Here is a 20,995-nt window from a genome sequence, read left to right on the forward strand (position 1 = left end):
CTGTTGAAAGCAGAAGCTGGACTTTAAATCAGTAAATTGATTTTTGGTCTCCAAAGCACAGTTATATGGTCAGCATTTTAAAAATATTTTCTGATTTCCACAGGTAAGAATAAACAGCAAAGGATTGGTTTATTCAGTTGCACTTTTGCTAGGATCAGTGGCACTTACTGTAAGTATTAGAGCATCTACAAGTATTTCAATTTGAAAATACTTGTTAGGTATTTACATGTTATAGAAGGATAAAATAGAAATACTTAGCATTGATTTCTTCTAGCGCTACCATGAGTTGAAGAGCTACCACTGTCCTCAGTGAGGACTGCAGTCTGGCATTTGGTGCAAGATGTGCTGGATACGTGTAGGTCCCATGGATTTCAGTGGCAGTGTTGAAATTTTTGAATCCAATAGTACTTCTGTGGTCCTGTGTCTATACCCTTGGCCTGTTTCTAGGCTGAGACAAGACCAGTTGTGCTTCATCACCTCTGCCCTTGTGTCTGATTTCCAAAACCAGCCAATATCAAATGCTGTAGCCTAAAGCCTTAGTGAAGACTAGTCTGTGAGGACTGTGAACCTCAGGACTTAGTATGCTCAGTCACATACTAAATGTGACTCAGCATAAGACACCCTTGTAACACATGACTTCTTAAGGTGAAACAATAATTCTGTCTGAAAAGTCAATTTTGCTGGTACTTAAGGTCTGTTCATGCTTGACTCCCAGGGAACGCTCTGTAGGAAGAATCAAATCAGGTATAAGGAATCAAAAAGGTATAAAAATATCCACTTATACTAACATCTTTCACGGATTGCCTGTGGAGGCTTTGTAGAGGAAGTGGTCACCACTGGAGATTTCACACTGTTGCATGACTAAGTCTTACAAAGCTTCACATCACCTGTGCATGACTTAAGTGACAGAATGGCCAGGGCTGTTCACTCTGCTACTAACTTCCTAATTTATCTGATCTATAAGGTGTGAGAACATGTTCTTTTCATTTCTTATCCCCAGCCTGCCATACTGCCCAGTGCCTGTGAAACAGCACCGGTGTTCTGTACACGTTTGTATCTGGTGTTGCTGCATGCATATTGTTAATCAGCACATTGGGGAAAAATGGGAGGATTGTGCAGAGGCATTACTGTGCTAGCCTTTCATGCTTTTCTGAAAAGAGTCTTTTCTTAGCAGAAGCCAGATCACCTGAGTTTGAGGCATCTATTACAGTCTCATTTATTCTGCTGAGTACCCTGATTTGCATAGACCCTCTGACAGCAAACTTGGATGAAAGTTTTGAGCAAAATAAATAACAATTCAGAGGCACTGAACACCATGGAAAGTAGACGCCTTCTTGAGGATTTTGTTGCTTTGCTACCTGTAACTTGTAACCCCTTAGTTCTGGAGGTCAGCAAATAAGCAAGTAGAGCACCTCTTTTGCAGCTGTTGAAAGAATGGGCATTAGGTGCTGCTGTACTACTGGGACATAAAGGATTTGCAGGGGAACACTTGAGGGAGGGACATTAATTTAGTTTAGTTCATTGAATATTTTGTAAAACAGTCATAGGACAGCTGAGACTCAGAACCAAGTCAACAAGGTATGTTGCCTTTCTGATCTATAAAATACTGAGAATATATTTTTGTCTTCCTGCAAGACCTCTAATTCAAAAGACTCTCATTTTTAGCTTATAATGATTGTTTCCGAAAGTCTCCTTCAGAACTTTATTAACTGACACTCTATTTGCTTGCAGGTGTTTGGAATCCATGTAAATAAGTGGAAGCTTGACAGGAAGTTAGGCATCTACGTGTTGCTTCTTTATGGTATTTTCTTGTGTTTATCTATAATGATAGAGTTCAATGTCTTCACCTTTGTCAACTTCCCTATGTGCCGAGAAGAACTTTAAACCACAACAAGGAGAAAGACTGAAATTCTTCTGATTACACATGCTGTAAATGACAGGAGGCATTTCACATTTCTACCTTCTTTCCATCAATAATTTGAGTGTCATTCCTGCTTAATCAGCTAACGAGCACTTTTACCTATATGGAAGGAGAGCATACCTTTCTTTTAACATGCTAGCTGAAGGCAACCAAAGCATTTTCCTCATCTTTGGATATTGCTGCTCTGTCATAAAGCTACATGGATCTTATGCAGAACTCTAAAAGGACCCATTTCTGGGCATTCTGTTGTGGTTTTCTTTCTCCTTCTGCAGACAATCAACCACCACCATCAGGGTTAGCAAGAGGATGGGAGAAAATTATTTATAGTTCTTTTGGTTTTGACATTTACTTTCCATGGAAGGATAAGAGGCAAGTTCAGAACCTTTCTTGGCTCAGTCAGAATATTTAAACTACAGGACCAGAAAGTCCAAGGCACATATCATGGCATGCACTGTTGAGGATCATTTCCCCCTTCAAGTGCTCTGCTTATAGAGAAACTGCACTGACAATTTTTGATGGCAATGTTGGATATTTATCACTCTGTTCAATGAACAATGTGGCAGAGAAAGAAGAGGAAATGGTTGTATGTTGTATCACTTGTGATGATGCACACTAGAAGTCAGAGTAACTGCATATGAAGAACTTACATGCAGAAATTCATACTTGAAAAATATGTTTTATTGTTAATGAGGAATGCTGTATACATAGATATAAACTGACATTTGTGGACTGTTGTGCCACAAAAAAACCTTTGCATTGGCCATTGTAAGCCCATTGTGTAAATTTAGAAGAAGTTAAAGAAATAAAATATAACTGGGTGCTCAGTAACTATCAGTTATTGTTACCAGCTGGGAGTAGTAGCTGAACATAATCGAGACTTTCTGACAACAAAACCCGCCCTGATTATGATTTGGTTTGATTGGTGAGAGGAAGAAGCTTATTTCATCAGTCAAGAAGCTGGTGTATTCTGCACCATTTTTTCTTATTCCCAGAAGCTTAATGAAGATGAATTTCTGACACGGAGCAGTGCAGATAAGAGTCACCCCGACAAAAGCAAGTCTGTCAAGAGAATATGGTCCTTGATTTAATTGCATGCAAATTTTGAAGCATTATATACTTCTTTTTAACCCTGAGTAGAAGCCAAGTTTTGATATCCTTTCCACCAGCATAAATCTGATATAAGGAATTACTCTGGATATAATTGACAGCAAGATCCAGCCCAGAGTATTAAAATAGTGGGTAACATTCCACAGTTTAGCAGTGATATAATTGTAAATCACTGACAGCATATTTTGAATTGCTACTAAACTTTAAAAATATTTTGAAGCTGTATGTGAATGATCACATAAAGTTTCTAAAGAAGCACAGTTACCTTTATACATAGATTTTTAAAATTTTTTAATGTTTATAAACCAAACCAAACCTATCAACTAACAGTTGATGTGTTTTTAAATGTATTAATATTTTCCATTAAGACTACATATAAAAAATTGTGTCAATGAGAATATACTATAAAAACTTAGCAAATAAGCACTTACTCAGAAAGTTCCTTCTTTTGACATATGACAAATAATTATGTTTAGCTGACATGCAGAATACTGTTTACACCAGGCAATGGGTTTACAACAAAAATTATTTTTAAAATTATTTTAGAATAAATTAAAGAGTGTATGCTGCTGCTGGTGTTTTTTTTTTTTTTTTTAAGAATTGGGTCCGTTCAGTGTGATTCTAAACAGAAAAAGAGCAACATATTTGTTATTTGCTTTACATTTTGTTACAAATGTCAGTATTAGTATCCATTTAGGGTTTCTTACCTTAATTAAAAGGTTGTGTCGTTAAGCTAAGAACTAAAGATGGACACAGTTACAGCATTACTAAAATGGTTTATTAAATTGTCAAGAATGGCAGTAAACACATTTTATCTCAAGTATGCCAATGACCCCATTTCCAGGCATTCACGACGTTTTTGCTGCAGTATAAAGCTGAGTAGATGAAATCCATGTTCATCTTGGAGTCTTCTGTTGCAGAAAGGCTGTGAAAATGCAGCTTACTGCTGCACCAGTGTAGGAATATCCCTCCCTAGTATTCCTCTCTCCCCTGCTGTCTTTCAAGAGGACAGTTTACTGCTGAAAATCTGGTGATGACTTAGATATGAGACTGAAAGGAGCAGAGAGAGAGGCTGAGTAAATGGGTTTTTTTCCTATATTCTGTTTTTGTGGTCTTGGAGAACTGTCTCCAAGCAAACATTTGCTCTCCTGTGCACAGTTCAGGCAGCTCAGTTGTCTTTACATAATAGAAGAGTAGTTCCAAAGTCTGGTTTTGAATGCATAGTGGTCAGCTGAGTTGACAGGGATGAGGGCATCAAATTTTATAGTGCCAGATCTAGAAAATAGTATTGTACCTTCATATTTCTGAGCCAGGAAATTTTAGAAGAGTATGGGCACCATTTTTTTTCTGTAGCAGCTGACATTCTGCCCAAATATACATGAATTTTGTTTGCTAATTCCATAAGTCCTTCACACGTCATTTAATATTACTTTGCCTAATCTGAATATCACCTGCTCCAGAAAACCAGTGTTGTGTTTTAGCAGAAACAGTCTCAGAATCCAGAACAACACTTAATATGTGTGGCTGGTTCCTTTCATCTACAGCTCTTCCTGAAATATAAACTCACTTCAGGACAATTTATATTGAATTCTAATGCTGCATTTCATGGGATGTTCTCATCTGCATCTGCTGCTATGAGACAATATCATGCTGTGCTTATCATTATAAATAACATTAGTAGGATTCTTCTTTGACACCACCACTACATGTATTGTTTGCCAAAGAATTATGAGATGCTGCGACAGGGCTTTGGACACGTAATCATATGAAGTACTTCAAGAAGCTCCTAAGTAGTCCATGTCCATATGCTAAAATAAATAGTTATACACTAAGCCATGCAGGTAAACTGAATGGTCCAAGAAAGATCTGATTGACAAATTGTTGTATTGGAGAAAAACCCACGTCAGAATGTATCAGTAATTCAGGAGGCTATTGCTGAGTAATAGCAGACTAGTGCCTTTCACATGTATACAAAAAAAAAAAAAAAAAAGAAAATAAAAACATCAGCTTGTGTGGTCAGGAAACCGTTAAAAATGTTGCCGTTTTCTCGTCAAGAAAAGGAGTGATTTGTGCTTGGCTCTCCACTGGTAGCACAGTTCTATATTGTAGCTGTTCGGACTGTATCTATAAAATTTTGCAGCCATTTTGTTTCATTAACCATTGCAAAAGTTATCTGGCTGAGTTTGGAATGTATGTCACAATGTTCTGTAAGTTAATGTTCAGCTCAAGAGTGAAAAGAAAGCTGGTGGATGTGAGAGAGAAAACTGTTAGCGCGATCTGAAATTTGACAGCATACTAACACTGAAAAGTAACACGACTCAGAAAAAGATATCTCCTATCCAGCAAAGCTTAACTTCAATAGGTTTGATTCCATTTTAAAGCTAAGCATCTATCCAAGTGCCTTGCTGGATTGTGTCCTAAGATGACAGCGGAGCATGGTTTCTGGGTTTCTTATCATAGTCAGTTCTTTCCATGTTCTGTTGGTTTTGTAGTCTAAAGATTTTATTTCTTTCTCAAATTAAAAGATTTGACCAGAATCTGTGGACTTCTGCTGTGCTGATACCACTTTAGATTTCCACTCTTGTAAATAAGAGAACTTGTTCCTTGTCTCAGACTTCTCAACTGTTCATCTGCCCTTGTGTATGAGCAGGATTAACACTTGAGTTACAGCTGGCCAAGGAGGGCTTTTAGCAGCTCTTTTGAGCTGCAGCTCCCCTGGAGCAGCACAGTCCCACACAGACCCATGGAGTGTAATCCTCTCTGTAGCAAGGAACTGGGAGTGTTTCCATTGTGTTCAGCAGTGTTTGATTCCATTTATTTACCATAACAATTGCACTGCATTATGAAGTGTTGATTGAGTAAAGAGTTCAAGCTCAGGATCTGCATGTCTAAATCTAAGAAGCTCCAGGTATGGTTATCCCAATGTCTCTTTGATGGTCTGTGGGCTTCTCTCTGGGCTGAAGTCTAGCCTAGAGGAAACCTTAAGTCTTCCCAAGAAGTACGGCATAGTCAACCATCTTTCTCCTGGCTCAGTCTTTGGTGTGCCAATTTTATTTTGTTTTTGTATGCTTGCTGCAGCTGTAAGAAACAAAGTTAGCTTCTGGTTTTAGATTATATTTGTAAGCTTTCTGTCAACATGTAAACAAATGGTGGAGGTCTTTACTAATCTAATTCTTAGCAATTTGAGAGAGGATTCTATTCTGTCTGATTCCCCTTGTGACTCTGCTTTAATAATTTCCCTTGTGACACTGCTTTAGTTATACTAGTTTCTATTATGTGTTTGCTCTAGGTGCACAAATGCCTCATGAGTTTTGTTGTCTTCCTTTCTTGGATTTCTTGCAATTTTAATGCCATTTACTTGTGTCCCACTGTTAGTTGGTTTTGGTAGACTTCTTTAAGCTGTAGAAATACTGTCTGATTATTCATGCCAAGGAAAGATCAGACGTTATGTAATACGAAACACACACTAAAATAGCTCTGATAGCCAGGTGAAACCAAAGATTCTTCCTAATTGAAGTACTTCACCTTGGAGCATAATGTTCTGTCATTGCAAGCCTCAGATCTCTCTGTTATTTGTGTTTAAACATTCAGAAGAAAATCTCTGCAGCTCATGCATTTGCTGCACAATTTTCTTTCTATTTCCATGAGTCTGAATGCCACTTTTTTCATTTTGTTAGATGATGAGATTTATGTGATGGTTACACAGGTAAATGACAGTGTTTAGTTCCAGCAATTCTGTACCAAACCCATTACTATTCCATTGAACCATTTGGAAAACTCTGTATGCAAGTGATCAATGTCCTGCTGAAGAAGGGAATGTCATTCAACTGATGAGTGCATTTCACTTTCTGACCTACCGTGTACATGTTTTAAAGCCTCCTTTTCAATAACTTGAGCACTTTTCTTGCATTTTCCCACATGTGAGGTCCTGATGGTTTTTCCCCAGAGAAGTCTGTGAAGTCCTGACATGTGAGATGTGTGTGGCTGCTTCTCCACAGGCCAGGATGTGTAGTGATTGTGGCAGTTTGTTCATCACATGGTTCTGCTTGCTCCCATAAAGTGCACTGACTGAAAGAAATTAATAACTATGGGAAATTAATGCCATTTGGATATTTTCTTAGAATTGACAGTTGGAATTTAATTCTGTTTTTCTTTTTCACTTGCACAAAGAATGTAGGCAATCATTGCTGTCCTGTCACTGAGATGGTTTTGATAAACTTGAACGACAAATAAAAAGATTGATTTATAGCACTAGGCATGGTAGCAAATTCTAAAGGTATCAGAATATGTGAAAACTAGACAGATATAATCTCTAGAAAGATTAATAACAACTGAGATGCTTCCTTTCAGAGGGTTTTTGCAGAAAGATTATGGCCTTTATTCATATACCAGTTATGTATGCAAAGAAAACTAGTAAATCTGCTTCCCCAGCAACACCTGTGTTTCAAATGGCTGTTACTGCAGCAAAGTTATCACCAAATTCTTGCCTTCACGTTTTTGGGAGTGGTGCCAGTGTTCCTCAGTGTCCTGATAGTTGGCACAAATTAGTATCAGTGGAACTGAGCATAGAATTTGGCTCATGGTATCTCCTCCATTGCAAGAAATTCTTTGAAATCATTTATGGTCACTGAAATAACTTCTGAACCTTTTAAAAACCTGTGTTTCATACTTGCAGGCATTTGCAGTGCACCCTTCAGAGGTGCAATACCTCTTTAAATATTATGAAAACTTTCTAGAACTGCTTACTTTGAAAACAGAAAGGGATGGGTTTGTAAACTGTAAATAACAGAAATCTCTCATGTTACTTATTTTTTCAATGACTGTGACCTTATGCACTGTGAATGCTCTGTGATATGGGGTCCATTGTACAGATAAACATGTCATGAAATCCAAATGGATTTAATGTGATAATTTGTTACAAAATGTTGGCATGATATTTGATTATTTTTGTTGTGAGAATTTTAAAAAATAGTTAACTCAGCATTTATAAAGATTATAGCAGTCAGTATTATAATGCACTATATAAAAATATGTACACTATCAATAAATTATATAAACAAGAGTGTTTGCTGGTTTTTTTCTCAGATGATTAGTAGATGCGAAGCATTCACATATATGTTGTTGAAAATCTAAAATTTTGGGACCCAAATAGGACATGTGCCTGCACATGTTAGCTTTTTGGTGAAATCTGGACCCTGCTGAACTGAGTGACAGAAGGGCCCACATTCTGTGTATTCTAGGGTGTATTGCCTGGATCAAGCCATTATCTGGAGTGAGTTAAGTATATGGGTTTGATTTGCAGCAATTCTGAAACACACAGTTTGCTCTTTTAGGACTAGAAAACTGAGAACTCAGTTTGCTGTACTGAGGCACTGATCCAGAAGCAATTCTGGCAACCTCAGGAAAAAACCCTGATCAAGAGCATTTTGGCTGCCTCCTCCAGTGATACATTGGTGTCCTGCAGGTTCACACTGAGTGCTGCATGCTGATGAGAGGCTGGAAATAAGGTCCAAAGGCCACACAGTACTATTTTCCTTTCCCAGTTCCCTAGGCTCTGGAAATACTCCTTCTTACCCTTGATTTCCCATTTCCAGCACGCCTGTAGTCCACCTCAGGGTGTGTGGAGACTCCCAGTATATTGTATATAGTCTGTGGTGCAGTCTGTGCTGGCCTTAGGAAAAACTTAATTGCAGTTATTGGAAAAAGAGGAGCTAAGAGTTTATTTACCTTATCTCATGGCCTGGTGTGTTTACAGTTTCGTTAGACAAGAGTCTTCTCATGAATACTCCTAGCCAGGAGATGCAAGTTAAAACAAAGCTTGATCTTTTTCTTAAGCATTGTGCATGAGACTGGAATCCCTACTGCTGTGTAAACCTGGCCTTAGCCACTGTGGGGCTTTTTGTGCATCTACAGAAAAGTCTTACAGAAGAGGAGAAAAAGGATATTCTGCATTCTCTGAATTTTGAAAAAGATTTCATTCTTTAGTGCATGCTAGGCTAAATTTTTCTAAGTGGGGAAGTAAAAAGATTCCTTCTTTTATACAGAATGAACTTTTAAAAACCAGAATCTGGGTGTGGAAAGTGCCTCTTCACTTAATCCTTCCATCCTTGACACTGTGACCGATCATGATCTGTTATGTAATAGGCTCTAAAAAAGGCACATAATCTATGGATTAGTGACACAATAGGCATGACAGTTCCTAAGGGCTCCTATCACAAGCCATGTTATTGATGTAGCCTCTCCCTCCTGTATGGAAGGCAGAACAGTGGAATAATCTGGGCATATTCTGAAAGCCCTTTATTGTAGCTGAAGTGCTCACTGTACTTAATGGCTTCCCCCATAAGCCAGTTTTAAACTTTTCCAACCCAGCCGCATGAAACTACACAAAAAAGGGCTGCAGGATGCTGTGGCTTAAGATGGAAAGGGTGAATCAGTCCTAGAAGAGAAATGAATTCCTCCCATTTGGCTTGGATTTATAACAGAGGAATGTAAATTTGAAGGAACTGGATATCATTTTGTCATTTAGCTTTTTTGTAATTGTTTCCGTCCAAAGCATGATTCTAGAACACATTGTCACATACTAAACCTGTCAAATCTCCAGCTCTAAAAGACACCCAGTAAAGCTGGAATAAAATTTGTCTTCTTTTTCATATTTTAAATATTTTACAGAAATGCTGAGTATTTTGCAGAAAATAGGGGACTTTTAAAGTTAAAATTTGGTCAATATCTTTAACGAAACAAATTTCAAAACTTCAAATTTCTGAAACTGTATTCTTTACATTGGAAGTAGCATGAAAGATTTCACTCAAATCACATGAAACTGAGATAGCACCAACATACTGGAATTTTGTATTCTGTATTTTTTGCCATTTTTTCCTGGATCTTTTTAATTGTTTTAGTACTGTTTTTTCTTCTTTCCTAAAAATATAATTGAAATTTTCTAACTCTGTTGTGTTCTGCATTTGCAAAATCTTAAGTCTTTGCCTAGGATGGCTGCCTATTTGTGTGAACAGTTTTCTCTGTGAGCAGGTCCATGCAGACAGCACAACTTTGCATTTTTTTGTCTCAACAAACCTTTTCCTCAGCAGAGGAAGGGCAAATGCTGAGTGGGCCTGGTCCCTGCTGAATTGCAGGGGAGGAAGGTGGAAACTGGGGTAGGGTTCAGTTTGTGTGATGCATGTAGGAGATTGTTCTCACGCCAGTACCTGAGGTGCCCAGCTGGTGAATAATTTTTTTTTTTCTCTTGGACCTGTGATCCCAGAACCCACAGAAGGATTCAGAGCTGAAATCTGACAAGTCTGCAGTAAGGGATGGGTGAATCTCAGCCAACCAGTTTGTCTAAGAGGACTAAATTTTTCATGAATGAGTTTGTTGTTGCCTGAAAATTACTCCAGGAGTTGGAGCAAGGAGATTCTTAATATAGTAGAAAAGAGCATAACAGGATACAGTAGGTGAAAATTTAAAACTAGATAAGGCAAAAAATTCAGGTGTGAATTTAAATAATGGCAGTAATTGAGGACTAACATGCCTTACTTAGAATGGTGGTGAATTTTCCATCATGCAGTCTTTCAGTAAGGCTCTTTCTAAGATAATAGAGTTTCTAAGATAAATCCTTGTAAAAGCTAGAACATAAATTTCCTAATGTGAACTGAAGTTAGAGTCTTTATTAAAAAAAAAAAAAAAAAAAAAGAAAAACCGAAAAATTTTGTCTTGTGTTACATCAAAGGTGTGACTTGGTGATGGTGAAAGTTTCCCTGACTCTCTCTAGCTCAGTGCCAGCAGAATTGGTTCTGTGTTCTGCACTGAGGTCTAATTTCCCTCTTGCCAATACACTGACAGCTCCCTGGAATTTGCATTTCTGCTGTGGACTGTGTGGCACTGTCTATTTTCAGAAGGCTGAGAAATTCCTTCTAAAGATAAAGGCGGAAAAAATTTTGTCTCCCACTCCATTCCATCTAATTGCTTTTCTCCACCACCTCTTCTTTCTACTTCTGCCTTTTTTTTTTTTTTTTCCATTATGTATTCTCCTAACATCAAATCTTTCTGGAGCAAGGGGGCTGCCAAACAGGAGTGCCACCAGCCCTGTCTGAGAGCACATCTGTCAGCCCCCAGCCTCCACAGCTGGCGCGTGTCTGGTCGGGTTTCCCGCACAGCGAACCCTGATCGCTCCAGTAACTGCAGGTCAAACGTGCACCGAGCCCGACGGGGCTCCCCAGCGTGGAGAGCTGTTCATCTGCCAGCACTCACACAGCCTTATCATTAGCTTTTGCTTTAACTGGGAATGCTTTTGCAAAGCTGTCCTCTGCCAGCGTTAGACATTTCGTTTTCTCAGGTCCTGTGTAAATAGAAAGGTTTCCAAGCTCCATCTGGTTCCAGTTACTCAAGCAGTAGAAATACACATGCTTCAGGAATTTGCAGACGGAGGCTTGCTGCTTTGCTGCCTTACAAAATCCTTTACAAAGTTCACTGTGCTCCGTTGCCTCCTGATATACCTGTAGTCTGTAAAATTATTTCCCCTGAAACCTACTTAGGTTAGAGAAACAAATTAGTTGAAAGTCTCAGGCCCTTCTTTCTAATAAGGTTAACCTGCTTGCACTACTAAATATGGCTTTATAACACACACACTCTCTCACACACATGCACACCCTTGACCACCAAAGACTGCCTCTTCCTGAAATCCCCCGTTCATATAAATACAGGAAGTAGAAATAAGAGAGGCTAAAATCGGATCTTCTTGGTAGTTTGCTTTCATTTCAGTGCTCGTTTAGTCCTCTGCCCTCCGATACTACTGAGCCTGAAACTGGTTTTCAACATCTTCCCCCTCATGCCCTTGAAATACCATCTTCAGTACAAAACCTGAGGATGTGGAAGTTCTGCTCAGCGATGGGAAGGAATTGCTTTTCTGACCGAGGAACTCTCAAGCCACTGTGATACAGAAAGTGACTGAAAGTTTGCTGTAATGATGAAAACATCAGCAGGAGAGAAGGGAGCCAGGGATGACTCAGGGTAAGTCCCGAATCTTTAGTGACTCTTCATTTTTAATAACTGTTGCTTTCCTTTTCCTACTTAACAAAGAGTTTTCGGCTGCATTTGTGAGCTGACTGCTGAGTTACTAGTTACACAGTCACAATGGTGTGGCATGACTGTTGTAATTTACAGTATTTCCTTTAACTGGCATGTTCCAGCTGAAAACAAACTGCAATAGCTTTATTTAGCTTGAACCGTAGCTATTTAAGGAAGAAGGATGAATCCAAATCTACAGTTTGGGGCAAAGGACAGAAAAAGGGACTTCTTTGGTTTTGGAAATGTGACAAAGCTTTTTTGGGATGCTTGCTTTGTTTCTGCTCAAATGCAGAAGTGGATAAGGGCTCGTCCTTATGAGCTGATGGTCACTTCAGTGCCTGCACACCAAGGTGTCCACAAACCCTGTCCCCACGCTCCCAGGAGACCTCCAGTGTACTTTCTGTCAGGAAAGGACTACAGGTTTCCCTTGCCTCTGGCTGAAATACTGCACCTTTCAGGACCAAATCCCAGGAAAACAGTGGGAGAGAAAATGGGTTTTGATGGAAAGGACAGTCAGCAAGCTACTGGGATTCCAGGATAAGGCTGGAATCCTCCCCAGGCTTGGTTGTATCATAAAGCCCATGCTAAAGCTGGGCATTTCTGTTTCCTGTTTTAAACAAGCAAGGGAAAATTACATAGCTGCTGAAACTGTCAGTCACACCCCCTCCCCCCCTTTCCCCCTTGGAAAACCATAATAATACCAGATACTGAGACTTTTTCTTATCTGTCTAACACACTTAGCCTGTTTTCCATGAATAAAGGTTTCAGATATTTCTGTGATGGATCCAGTAGAAGCAGCTCTGTGGATGGGTGGATAGATATGGGATACTTGCAGTTCCAGTTGCTGAGGGTGCTACCCTGCTTAGAGCACACTCAGTCAAACATGGGAAAATTGCTGCTGACAGGCCACTGTGTGATGGTTTTCCTGTAGCACTGTTCCCAAATACACACATGGAGTGGGGGGATGGAGGCAGAACCCTGCATTGCAGTTGTCACTGCTTTTGCTTTGTGCAATTGTTTGCATTAAGTGGAACAATGCCACTCCTGTTTCAAGGTATAGTTCCTCAGTTCCATGTAATGTTAAACACTGAGGGACAAAGATCACACAGCCGTCAGGAAAAAATGAAAGCATCCAATCCCTGTAGACTGGTGAGAGGAACTTACAATTTGCACTTTGCAGATATTCCCTACATTTGTGACAGTTAAGATGTTAAGTAAGATAAACTGGAAGATATATTCGTTTATCTCTTTCTGAGATGTCTGAAAGGGGCCACATGCTTTCAAAGGTTTGGTTTTTGTCTAGAGTTGCAGGAGAAAGTAAACAAGGAATCAACCTGTAAATCGAGTGGTTGGAAGAATGTTGAAGCATCAGTGGTCATGCTGCATGCATTCTTCATAGGTTTAACAGTGACCTTTTATTTCATTAACTGATAGTCTTTATTTCCAATCTATCTTCCACTCATAAAGAGGAACTTGGGTATTTTAAAATCTATTTTAACTCTTTCCCTTTACATGCTATAATATTGCTGAAGATCCTCAAATTTACATTTTAGCGTGCATATGTTGTGGCTTCCAACACATTACAGAGTTAGAAACATTTCTAAGTGGTGTTTAGCTGATTTCCTGTTATGGTTACACTGAATTAGGGGCAAATTACACAAAGTATTTGGAGTTCATAGCTTTCAAAAGAAATGGTAACCTAAGGCAAGGTGTTGATGGAGAACCTAGACTTGATTTTAAAATTCTGTGCACCAAAATTGCATGAGAAATTCCTGAGGTTGCCCCTCTGTTCAGCATAGTTTTAACATTAGTTAAAAGGGAAAGCTTACTCACATGCACAGAAATGATGGCAGTGCAAATTATCATGGAAGTACTCCAGCAACTTGGAAATATCCATGCATTCATTCCTAGGAAGGACTAGGGTCTATTCTGCATGTAGTAAATCCATAAACAAGTTTTGCTGATTTATATCTGTCAAATGTCAGAAAGACACTGGGGAGAAATTTGCCTCCAGCGCTAGTAGCCACTCAGAAAGGAATGAGGGAGAAGTGCAGCTAGGGGCTGGATAGAAATCAATCTTCCAAAACGCTATGGGAGACAAGCAGGGAAATTTAACCATTAATTCTCACCTAGAGTCAGGCTAACTCCTAGGAACATTAATAAGTGGTGAGATCACAAAACATCTGGAGAAATGTGAGCTGCTTGACCGTGGTGACCATGGTTTCATGTAAAGATAAATGCCTTCACTCCAACATCTGGCAAATGTATGCAGGATATGATGAGTAGAGCAGGCAGGAGCTGAGACAGAGATGGTATGTGCAAATATGAATCCATCTCTGAGAAAATGGCTGTTTCAGGTAGCTGGCATGGGTTACAGTGGTTCTCATTTCTGGGACACCAGACATGATTACCTAATGAAGTAATGATTGTGCATCTTTTGGTGATATGTCTTTTTTTGGCACAAAACCCACATCACAGTTTTAATGTGATGAATGTAGGTATAAAGAGGTCAAACACTGGAGGAATCTGTAAACTGAACCACTCTCATAGATTCACAGATTTTAGCTTCAGAAGGGAATGTTTTGATTGTCTGGTCTGATCTCCTGTGTAGAGCAGACAATAGAACCTAAGAAGCATGCTATGAAAACCATGACTTCTGCTGGAATGGGAGTTTTCACAGAATCCTGGAATATTCTGTGATCCCACCAGGATCATTGAGTCCAACTCTTGAGTGAATAGCCCATACAGAGATCAAATTGATGACCCTGGTGTTATTAGTTGGTCACAAGAGCTTTGTTATCAAGGGATTCTTCTACCCAGGCTACACATACGTCTCTGCAGTGCAGTAAGTAAATCTCATACCAACTTTTACCAGGTTCAGGTTTGAAAGGAGAAAAAAATTATTTAAAACTGAAGAGCCATCCTTTGTAAAGAACTAAATCTCAGATTATTTGAATCAGTGGGAAAAGTCCTGTTTGCCTCAGGAAGTCTTGTAAAGTACTCCTCATGGAAAAGGAGTACTCTCACCAGAACCTGTGAGATGTGGTGTTTAAAGGGGAAGGGACAGTTCAAGCAACTGGAAACAAATGAGTGTTATTAAATCCCTGCTGTCTGCCAGGCTCTCATAAGGGATACACTTTCCAGTTGAGGGGGATGGTGCTTCTCAGGAGGGAAATATCTGTGCTCAAGATGCATTGCACCAAGACTGGGGTATCACTGTAAAGATACAAAAAAGGAGGTGCTTTCCAAAGCTACTTGAATTTGGTAGGGAGGAGACAAAAATTTCCTGAAATTCATTTAACTGAAAAGCACGTTTAGAACCACACTAACTTGCTACATGGTTTTCCAGCACTTCCAGTATGTGAGTCCTTGCCAAACTTAGTGGATGCTTGGAACACTTGTGCAGTGGTACTGGTGGCAGCAGAGAAGGCCACTGTCCCTTTGGTTCCTAGCGGACAGAGCACGCTGGGAATGTTGCCCCTGAGCAGGAACCTCTCAGCACTGCAGAGTCTTGTACCAGTGCTCAGGAATGGGGGCACAAATGTAAGCAATATTCTGATCATCTACTTTCTACTACAGGTTCAGCTAAATATAGTTTTTCACTTCCTGTCCTAAATGGCTACGTGCTGGTTTGTATTGTTGGCTTTACAGCCTAGAGGCAACACAGGCTGAAAAATGTGCACATTGAAAGTGGAAAAAGTTGCACACATCTCCCTTGCTCTGTGTGCACAGGTGTTCATGTAAAGCAGTGGGTTCTGGAGACCAGCTGGGTTGCTTGGCACAAATTTGGGCTGGCTTCATGCCTTATCAAACCATGTGTACATAGTCCAGGTACTTTAGAGATTATCTATTTTACAGCATATTTCCAAATGATAATAGGACTATATTTCCACTCATTCATCAGCAAATATGCATGGTTTCTCTGACACCAGCAATATAGGATTGTGAGACTCAGAAAAATCTCCAAAATTACCTGAATAGACATTAAAGAAAATACCTAAACCAAATCCATGAGGAAGGAAAAAGCTTCCTAAGAGAGTTTTAAATGCTTGTCTGGGTCAATTGATAAAGAGCACAGAAACCAAAGTGCCTTAGTGAAACTTGGAAAAAATATTGTCCATCACAGACCTTCAATCTTTATAATTTTGAAGGGAGAAGGTTTTTTGCATTTGGGAATAGCAATAAATAGCTTTTTGGAAGGTAATTAGAATGAACAGGCAGCTCTTTGCAATGACTGGTCAAATTCTAGTGCAGATGGATCTGTGGGTAGAGTGAAGATATGGTCATCAAAAGCCCTTGGTGCCCCAGAAGTCTATCACACTTTTCCAACTATATCAAAAGGCATTCCCCCTGTGTAGGGAAGGGTGTCTGTGTGTTTGTGATTGTTTCAGTTGCCCTTTGTGAGGAATTACAAATTAATGACAATGAATTTAGATGTTTAATATGTCATTAGCATCTTTCTAATTAGATTTAGTATTAGAAGGAAGCAGTGTAAAGCATGTTTAGCACATGTTCTGTAGAAGACCAAAGAGAGGCTATGATGCCTCTTGCTATAATGTCATCAGTTCTGGGTGGTCCTAAAGCCACAGGGAATGAGATGTGCTGGGATGGACCTGGTCTTGGCAGCAGCTGAATCACAGATAATTTTGCTGACCTGGAGCCTTTACTTCCTTCTGAGGAATTAAAGCAGAAATAGTTACAGAGCTGAGATGTTTGATCATTATAAAAAAAAAAAAAAAAATTAGTTTTGAAGTATTCATACTACCAAAGAAGACTTTCAGATTTCTCTAGACCAAAACTGAGAAATCAAGAATGAAAGGAGACTGCAGAAGAGAGTTTAAGAAGGCCTTCAAGAACCAGTGGAAGCAGTTAATGCTAAATCATGCTACGAGGGCAATGAAGTTGCAATTCTTGGATCTCAAAGCAAGCATTGGTCTGCAGTGGTCTGCAATTCCTTCTATGTCCTACATTTCTTCCTAATCCCAATTTTGAGATTAGTTTTTTTCTGTGGTGTTGGGTAGATGTTTCATGATGAGCAATGAAGCAGAATCTCTAGAGTAAATCCTCTGGAACCAGGTAGGAGCTACACAAAATCATGTATGTCTGTCTGCCTGTATGAGAAAATGTATGTTTAAAATGTAGGCACAGGTACATGAGAGGTTTAGTGAAGGTGCTTTCTTCTCCAGAATTTGCTGAATGAGAGGAGGCAGTGCTCACACAGCCCGGTAGGCATGGCCTGGGTTCCTGGCTGTTCTCTGAGCTGTAAAACTTGTTCCAAGCTGGGTCGGGTTTCCAGAAGTACAGAGAGCACTGTGTGCACCTTGGGGTGAAATCACTGGGAGCCGTGCATGAACTCGAAGAGCAAAGTGCCTGAGGGGGATATATGTGACTGAGTCCTGTCCTGGTTACACACCGCCTGAACAAGGGAGCACAGCTTTTCCAGGAGAGCCAGCCAGCAGTGGAGTCCTCTGGAATTCGTTGTTAGAGCTGACCTGTCTGCAAAGTGGGAGATGAAAGGGTGCTGGGCACGCCCTGCCTCTGACACTGATCTAGCTGCACGAAGGTGAGAAGACAGCTGAACAGGCAGGCATGCACGGAGAACTATCCACCAAAAAAGATGCACAGGGTCAAAATCTGTCTAAGTGTTTCTATGCTTGCCAGGCAGAGAGGGCTGCCTGTGGTGCCCCAGGGAGAGCAGAGCTGTCCTGGCGCCGTGGTGGCACCCGCCTGCTGTGGAGGGCAGGGCTGCTGCACGGGGCCTGGTGCCTGGTGCCTGGGCCGGATTTTCTTGGCACGCTCCCTCCACCACTCCGTTTGGCAGCCCTGCCCTGCTCGTACAATGCAGGAGCACGAGTGCCATTCCCTTCCCCCCAGCCTGGCAAGGGGAATTCCTAAAGCACACAGATGCACGCGGCCGAGTTGGAGCCATGCTCTGGTGTCAGTCTGGAGTAACTCTCCAGAGCTGGAGCTGGCTGAGTTCAGAATCCATCCCAGGCTGCCAGGTTGTTGTATCTCGGAGAGGCAAGGCAAGCTTTCATCTGGTGTCCTTTAATTGTGAAGTTTGTGGGGGAGGGAGGGGGGAAATGTGTCTGTGAAAATACCTGGTAACACAGCCCAGTGAAGCAGCTGTGGTCGAGGGAGCAGTGCTGTTTAACCTGTGCAAATGAAATAGAGCTACACGCATCACCCAGCATGGTAAATATTGTAGCCACAAGCCTTTCCTCTGTCCATTCTGTACCTGTCTAAGCTATCTAAAGTAACTCTACCTACCTCCGGAAATGAGATGCCTCTACCGTGCTGAAGGGGACCATGAAGGCAGTGCTTCCCTCAAGATAATCAGTTGCAAGAGTTTTGAAGTGCTTAGCTCCTCTTCGCCTGCACCCAAAGTGGTATAAATCTTTTTGCAAGCGAAGACGATTACTTGAGCAGTAAAGGATTAGCAGATGTGAGCATTGCATAGCTGCTTGTGCTAGTCACATTTTCCTAAATAGATATTCTGTTAGATACACACAAGCCAGGGAGTGCTATGGAATGCAGCTCTTTTCAAATAGATGGATACATACGTGCCTGTGTGTGTGCCTTTCCCAGACTTTCTATTTGCTTTTGGCTAAACAGAGAATGTATTTGTGTCTGAGTAAAGGACTTCTGCTTTCTGAATTACTGGTACATTTAAAAGGGACAAAGTGTTTTCAGTAACTGTAATCAGATTGTGTGATTAATATAAAGACCTTGTTATGAAAGGATCTCTGGGTGGTTCATGGATATTAAGCATCCCAACAACCAGCTAAAGACAGATACTGTTACTATAGGAAGGGAAACCGAGGCACGAATTCATGGAGCTGATTTGATTATAGACACTTGGATCCCTGGATATTTGTTGAGCAGTGAAACTCTGGTCTTCCTCAGATCATCCTTTAAGTTTGGGGTGATGCTAGGAGCAGAATCCATTTCTCAGAAAGCCTTTTCTCTTTGGTGGATGAGTTCCCTGCTGGATTATGGAGCTAAACCTGCTCTCCTCAGTGTTTACACAGCCTCTACAGCTGGAACAAAAGTGGTGTGTTGGGAGGATGTGGAAGTGGTACTCTTCCTGCAGCACCCTCCATTGCCCTGGATGAGGAGGAGCACAAAACGCCACCCTGAGAGCTGTTCTCTGAGGCAGGCCTGGAATCCTGGCTCTGAGAAAGATCCTGCAAGAGGTGTGGCTGCTGGGATTTTCTCTAGGTGACTCAGGGTCTGGGTATCCCTGGTAAGGTTGGAAGACCCGTCTTACTGCTTGAAATTATCTCCTGACCATGTTAATTAATATGTTCTCTCTGCTTTTGCAAGGCTAATGAATTGTTGGGGAATTTCAAGTGCTTTGTTGAAAGCAACTGAATAGAGAAAACCTTCTGGATGCTGGCAAAACTTTGCCAAATGTAGGGAATCCACACAGATCACGTACATCCCTCCCATGGCCCTCCAGAGAAAGCCAGTCTTTTGAAGTCTCTCTCTTGTAAAAGCAGCTGTTGGGCAGAACAGAAAGCAGCTGCAGCCCCTTGTGGATTGGATTAGATTTTCTTCTGCTTGGAAAAATTCACCAAGGAAACAGAGAGAGACCAACAAATAGCAGAGTCTGGAGACAGACAGCACTGCTGGCTACCTGCATCACTGTTCTGCAAATTGCTAGCAGACTTCTAGGCAAAACAAGGTTGTCACACATACTTGGTTAAATGACAGCCTGGGACCCAGCCCAACCTTTCATCTTGCCTGCCAAGAATCTTTCTCTTCTCTCTTTCCTTTTTGCCCCCCTTAAGATCTCTTCAAGGAGTTTGTCACTCCTGATACCCTCCACAAAACAAGAAACCAGGCAAAGCTCAAAGCTTCTTCTGCTGAATCAACATACAGGAAAGAGCTTGGCTTTGGCCAACTTTCCTTTCTGTCCATACGACAAAAATGTAATACAGAATGTTTTTGTGTAATTATGTCCTGAACTCCCATTCTAATCCTTTCTTGGGATTAGAAAGCAGTTAATTTTAGGCTGGATCTCACTGGTAACCTTTCTAGCCAAAAGGGAAAACAACTGTTACCCTCCCAGCAGAGATGGGTCCTCAGTGCTGGAAAACCAGTAGAGATTGCAGGAGGGGCACTGTGAACAGCAGCCTGAGACAGGGATAGATGATGGGCTTAGTCCCTTGGCCTGGCATTCTGCTGTCTCCCTTTGCTATTAGAGCTAGCTGTCTACATTAGTCTGGATTTACCCTGCCTAACTTTAGGTGTTTGTTTGTTGTGTCCATTTAGGAACGCATGCACCCATGGTGATCTCTGGTCTTACTGGAGAAGCAGCAGTTCCAGGGAGTAATTCAGGGTGACTGGTGCCAGTGGGCTGAATCCAAGTCTTAAATTTGTTCATGGCTCACCAAGCTGAGCAGGGAGCCAGGCCAGAGAGCTGTGTCCAGCACTAACCTTCTTTCCTGCTCTGGCCCCCTGAGTCAGAGTGCCCCAGTGTCAGACAAGCAATAGCAGCCTGCAGCACGGATGTTTTGGGCAGGACGTGACCAAGACAACCATGTTGTGGATTGTCTTATACTATCTTGTGGTCTATGAACCAAGCCTGTGGCTCATGACCTACCTACATTTTAGCCCTGGCGATGCAGTGACCATAAACACAATTAAATAAACAAGCTTGAGGTCCCAGCAGTGGTTTGGTGGGGTCTGGGGGAGCTGACAGGTTTGTCTTGCTGCTTGGCAGGATCTGTAGTCACGTGCTGAGCTGCCAGTCACTGCAGGGACATTTTAGCAGTTTCTGACACTGCTCCACTAACCAGCCCTTTAGTCCCACGCTGTCCCACCAGCACAGGAGGACGAGGGCCATGCCCACCCACAAGACAGCTTGCACAACTTAGCAAACTAGAACACCTCTCCCAC

At 41.0% G+C, this 20,995-nt stretch overlaps 1 protein-coding gene across 1 annotated transcript in view; it reads left to right on the forward strand.

Annotated features, from left to right (window-relative positions):
* Positions 1-20,995, forward strand: part of LOC121355929 (ras and Rab interactor 3-like) — a 152,724-nt gene that overhangs the window by 77,128 nt on the left and 54,601 nt on the right. The window contains exons 15-16 of the mRNA XM_041471814.1: positions 104-169; positions 1,732-1,880. Coding sequence (XP_041327748.1) covers positions 104-169; positions 1,732-1,880 — 215 coding nt within the window. The remainder of the gene's footprint in view (positions 1-103; positions 170-1,731; positions 1,881-20,995) is intronic.

The sequence above is a fragment of the Pyrgilauda ruficollis genome, unplaced genomic scaffold, assembly GCF_017590135.1.
Source record: "Pyrgilauda ruficollis isolate IOZ18807 unplaced genomic scaffold, ASM1759013v1 scaffold28, whole genome shotgun sequence".
NCBI classification, from domain to species: domain Eukaryota; kingdom Metazoa; phylum Chordata; class Aves; order Passeriformes; family Passeridae; genus Pyrgilauda; species Pyrgilauda ruficollis.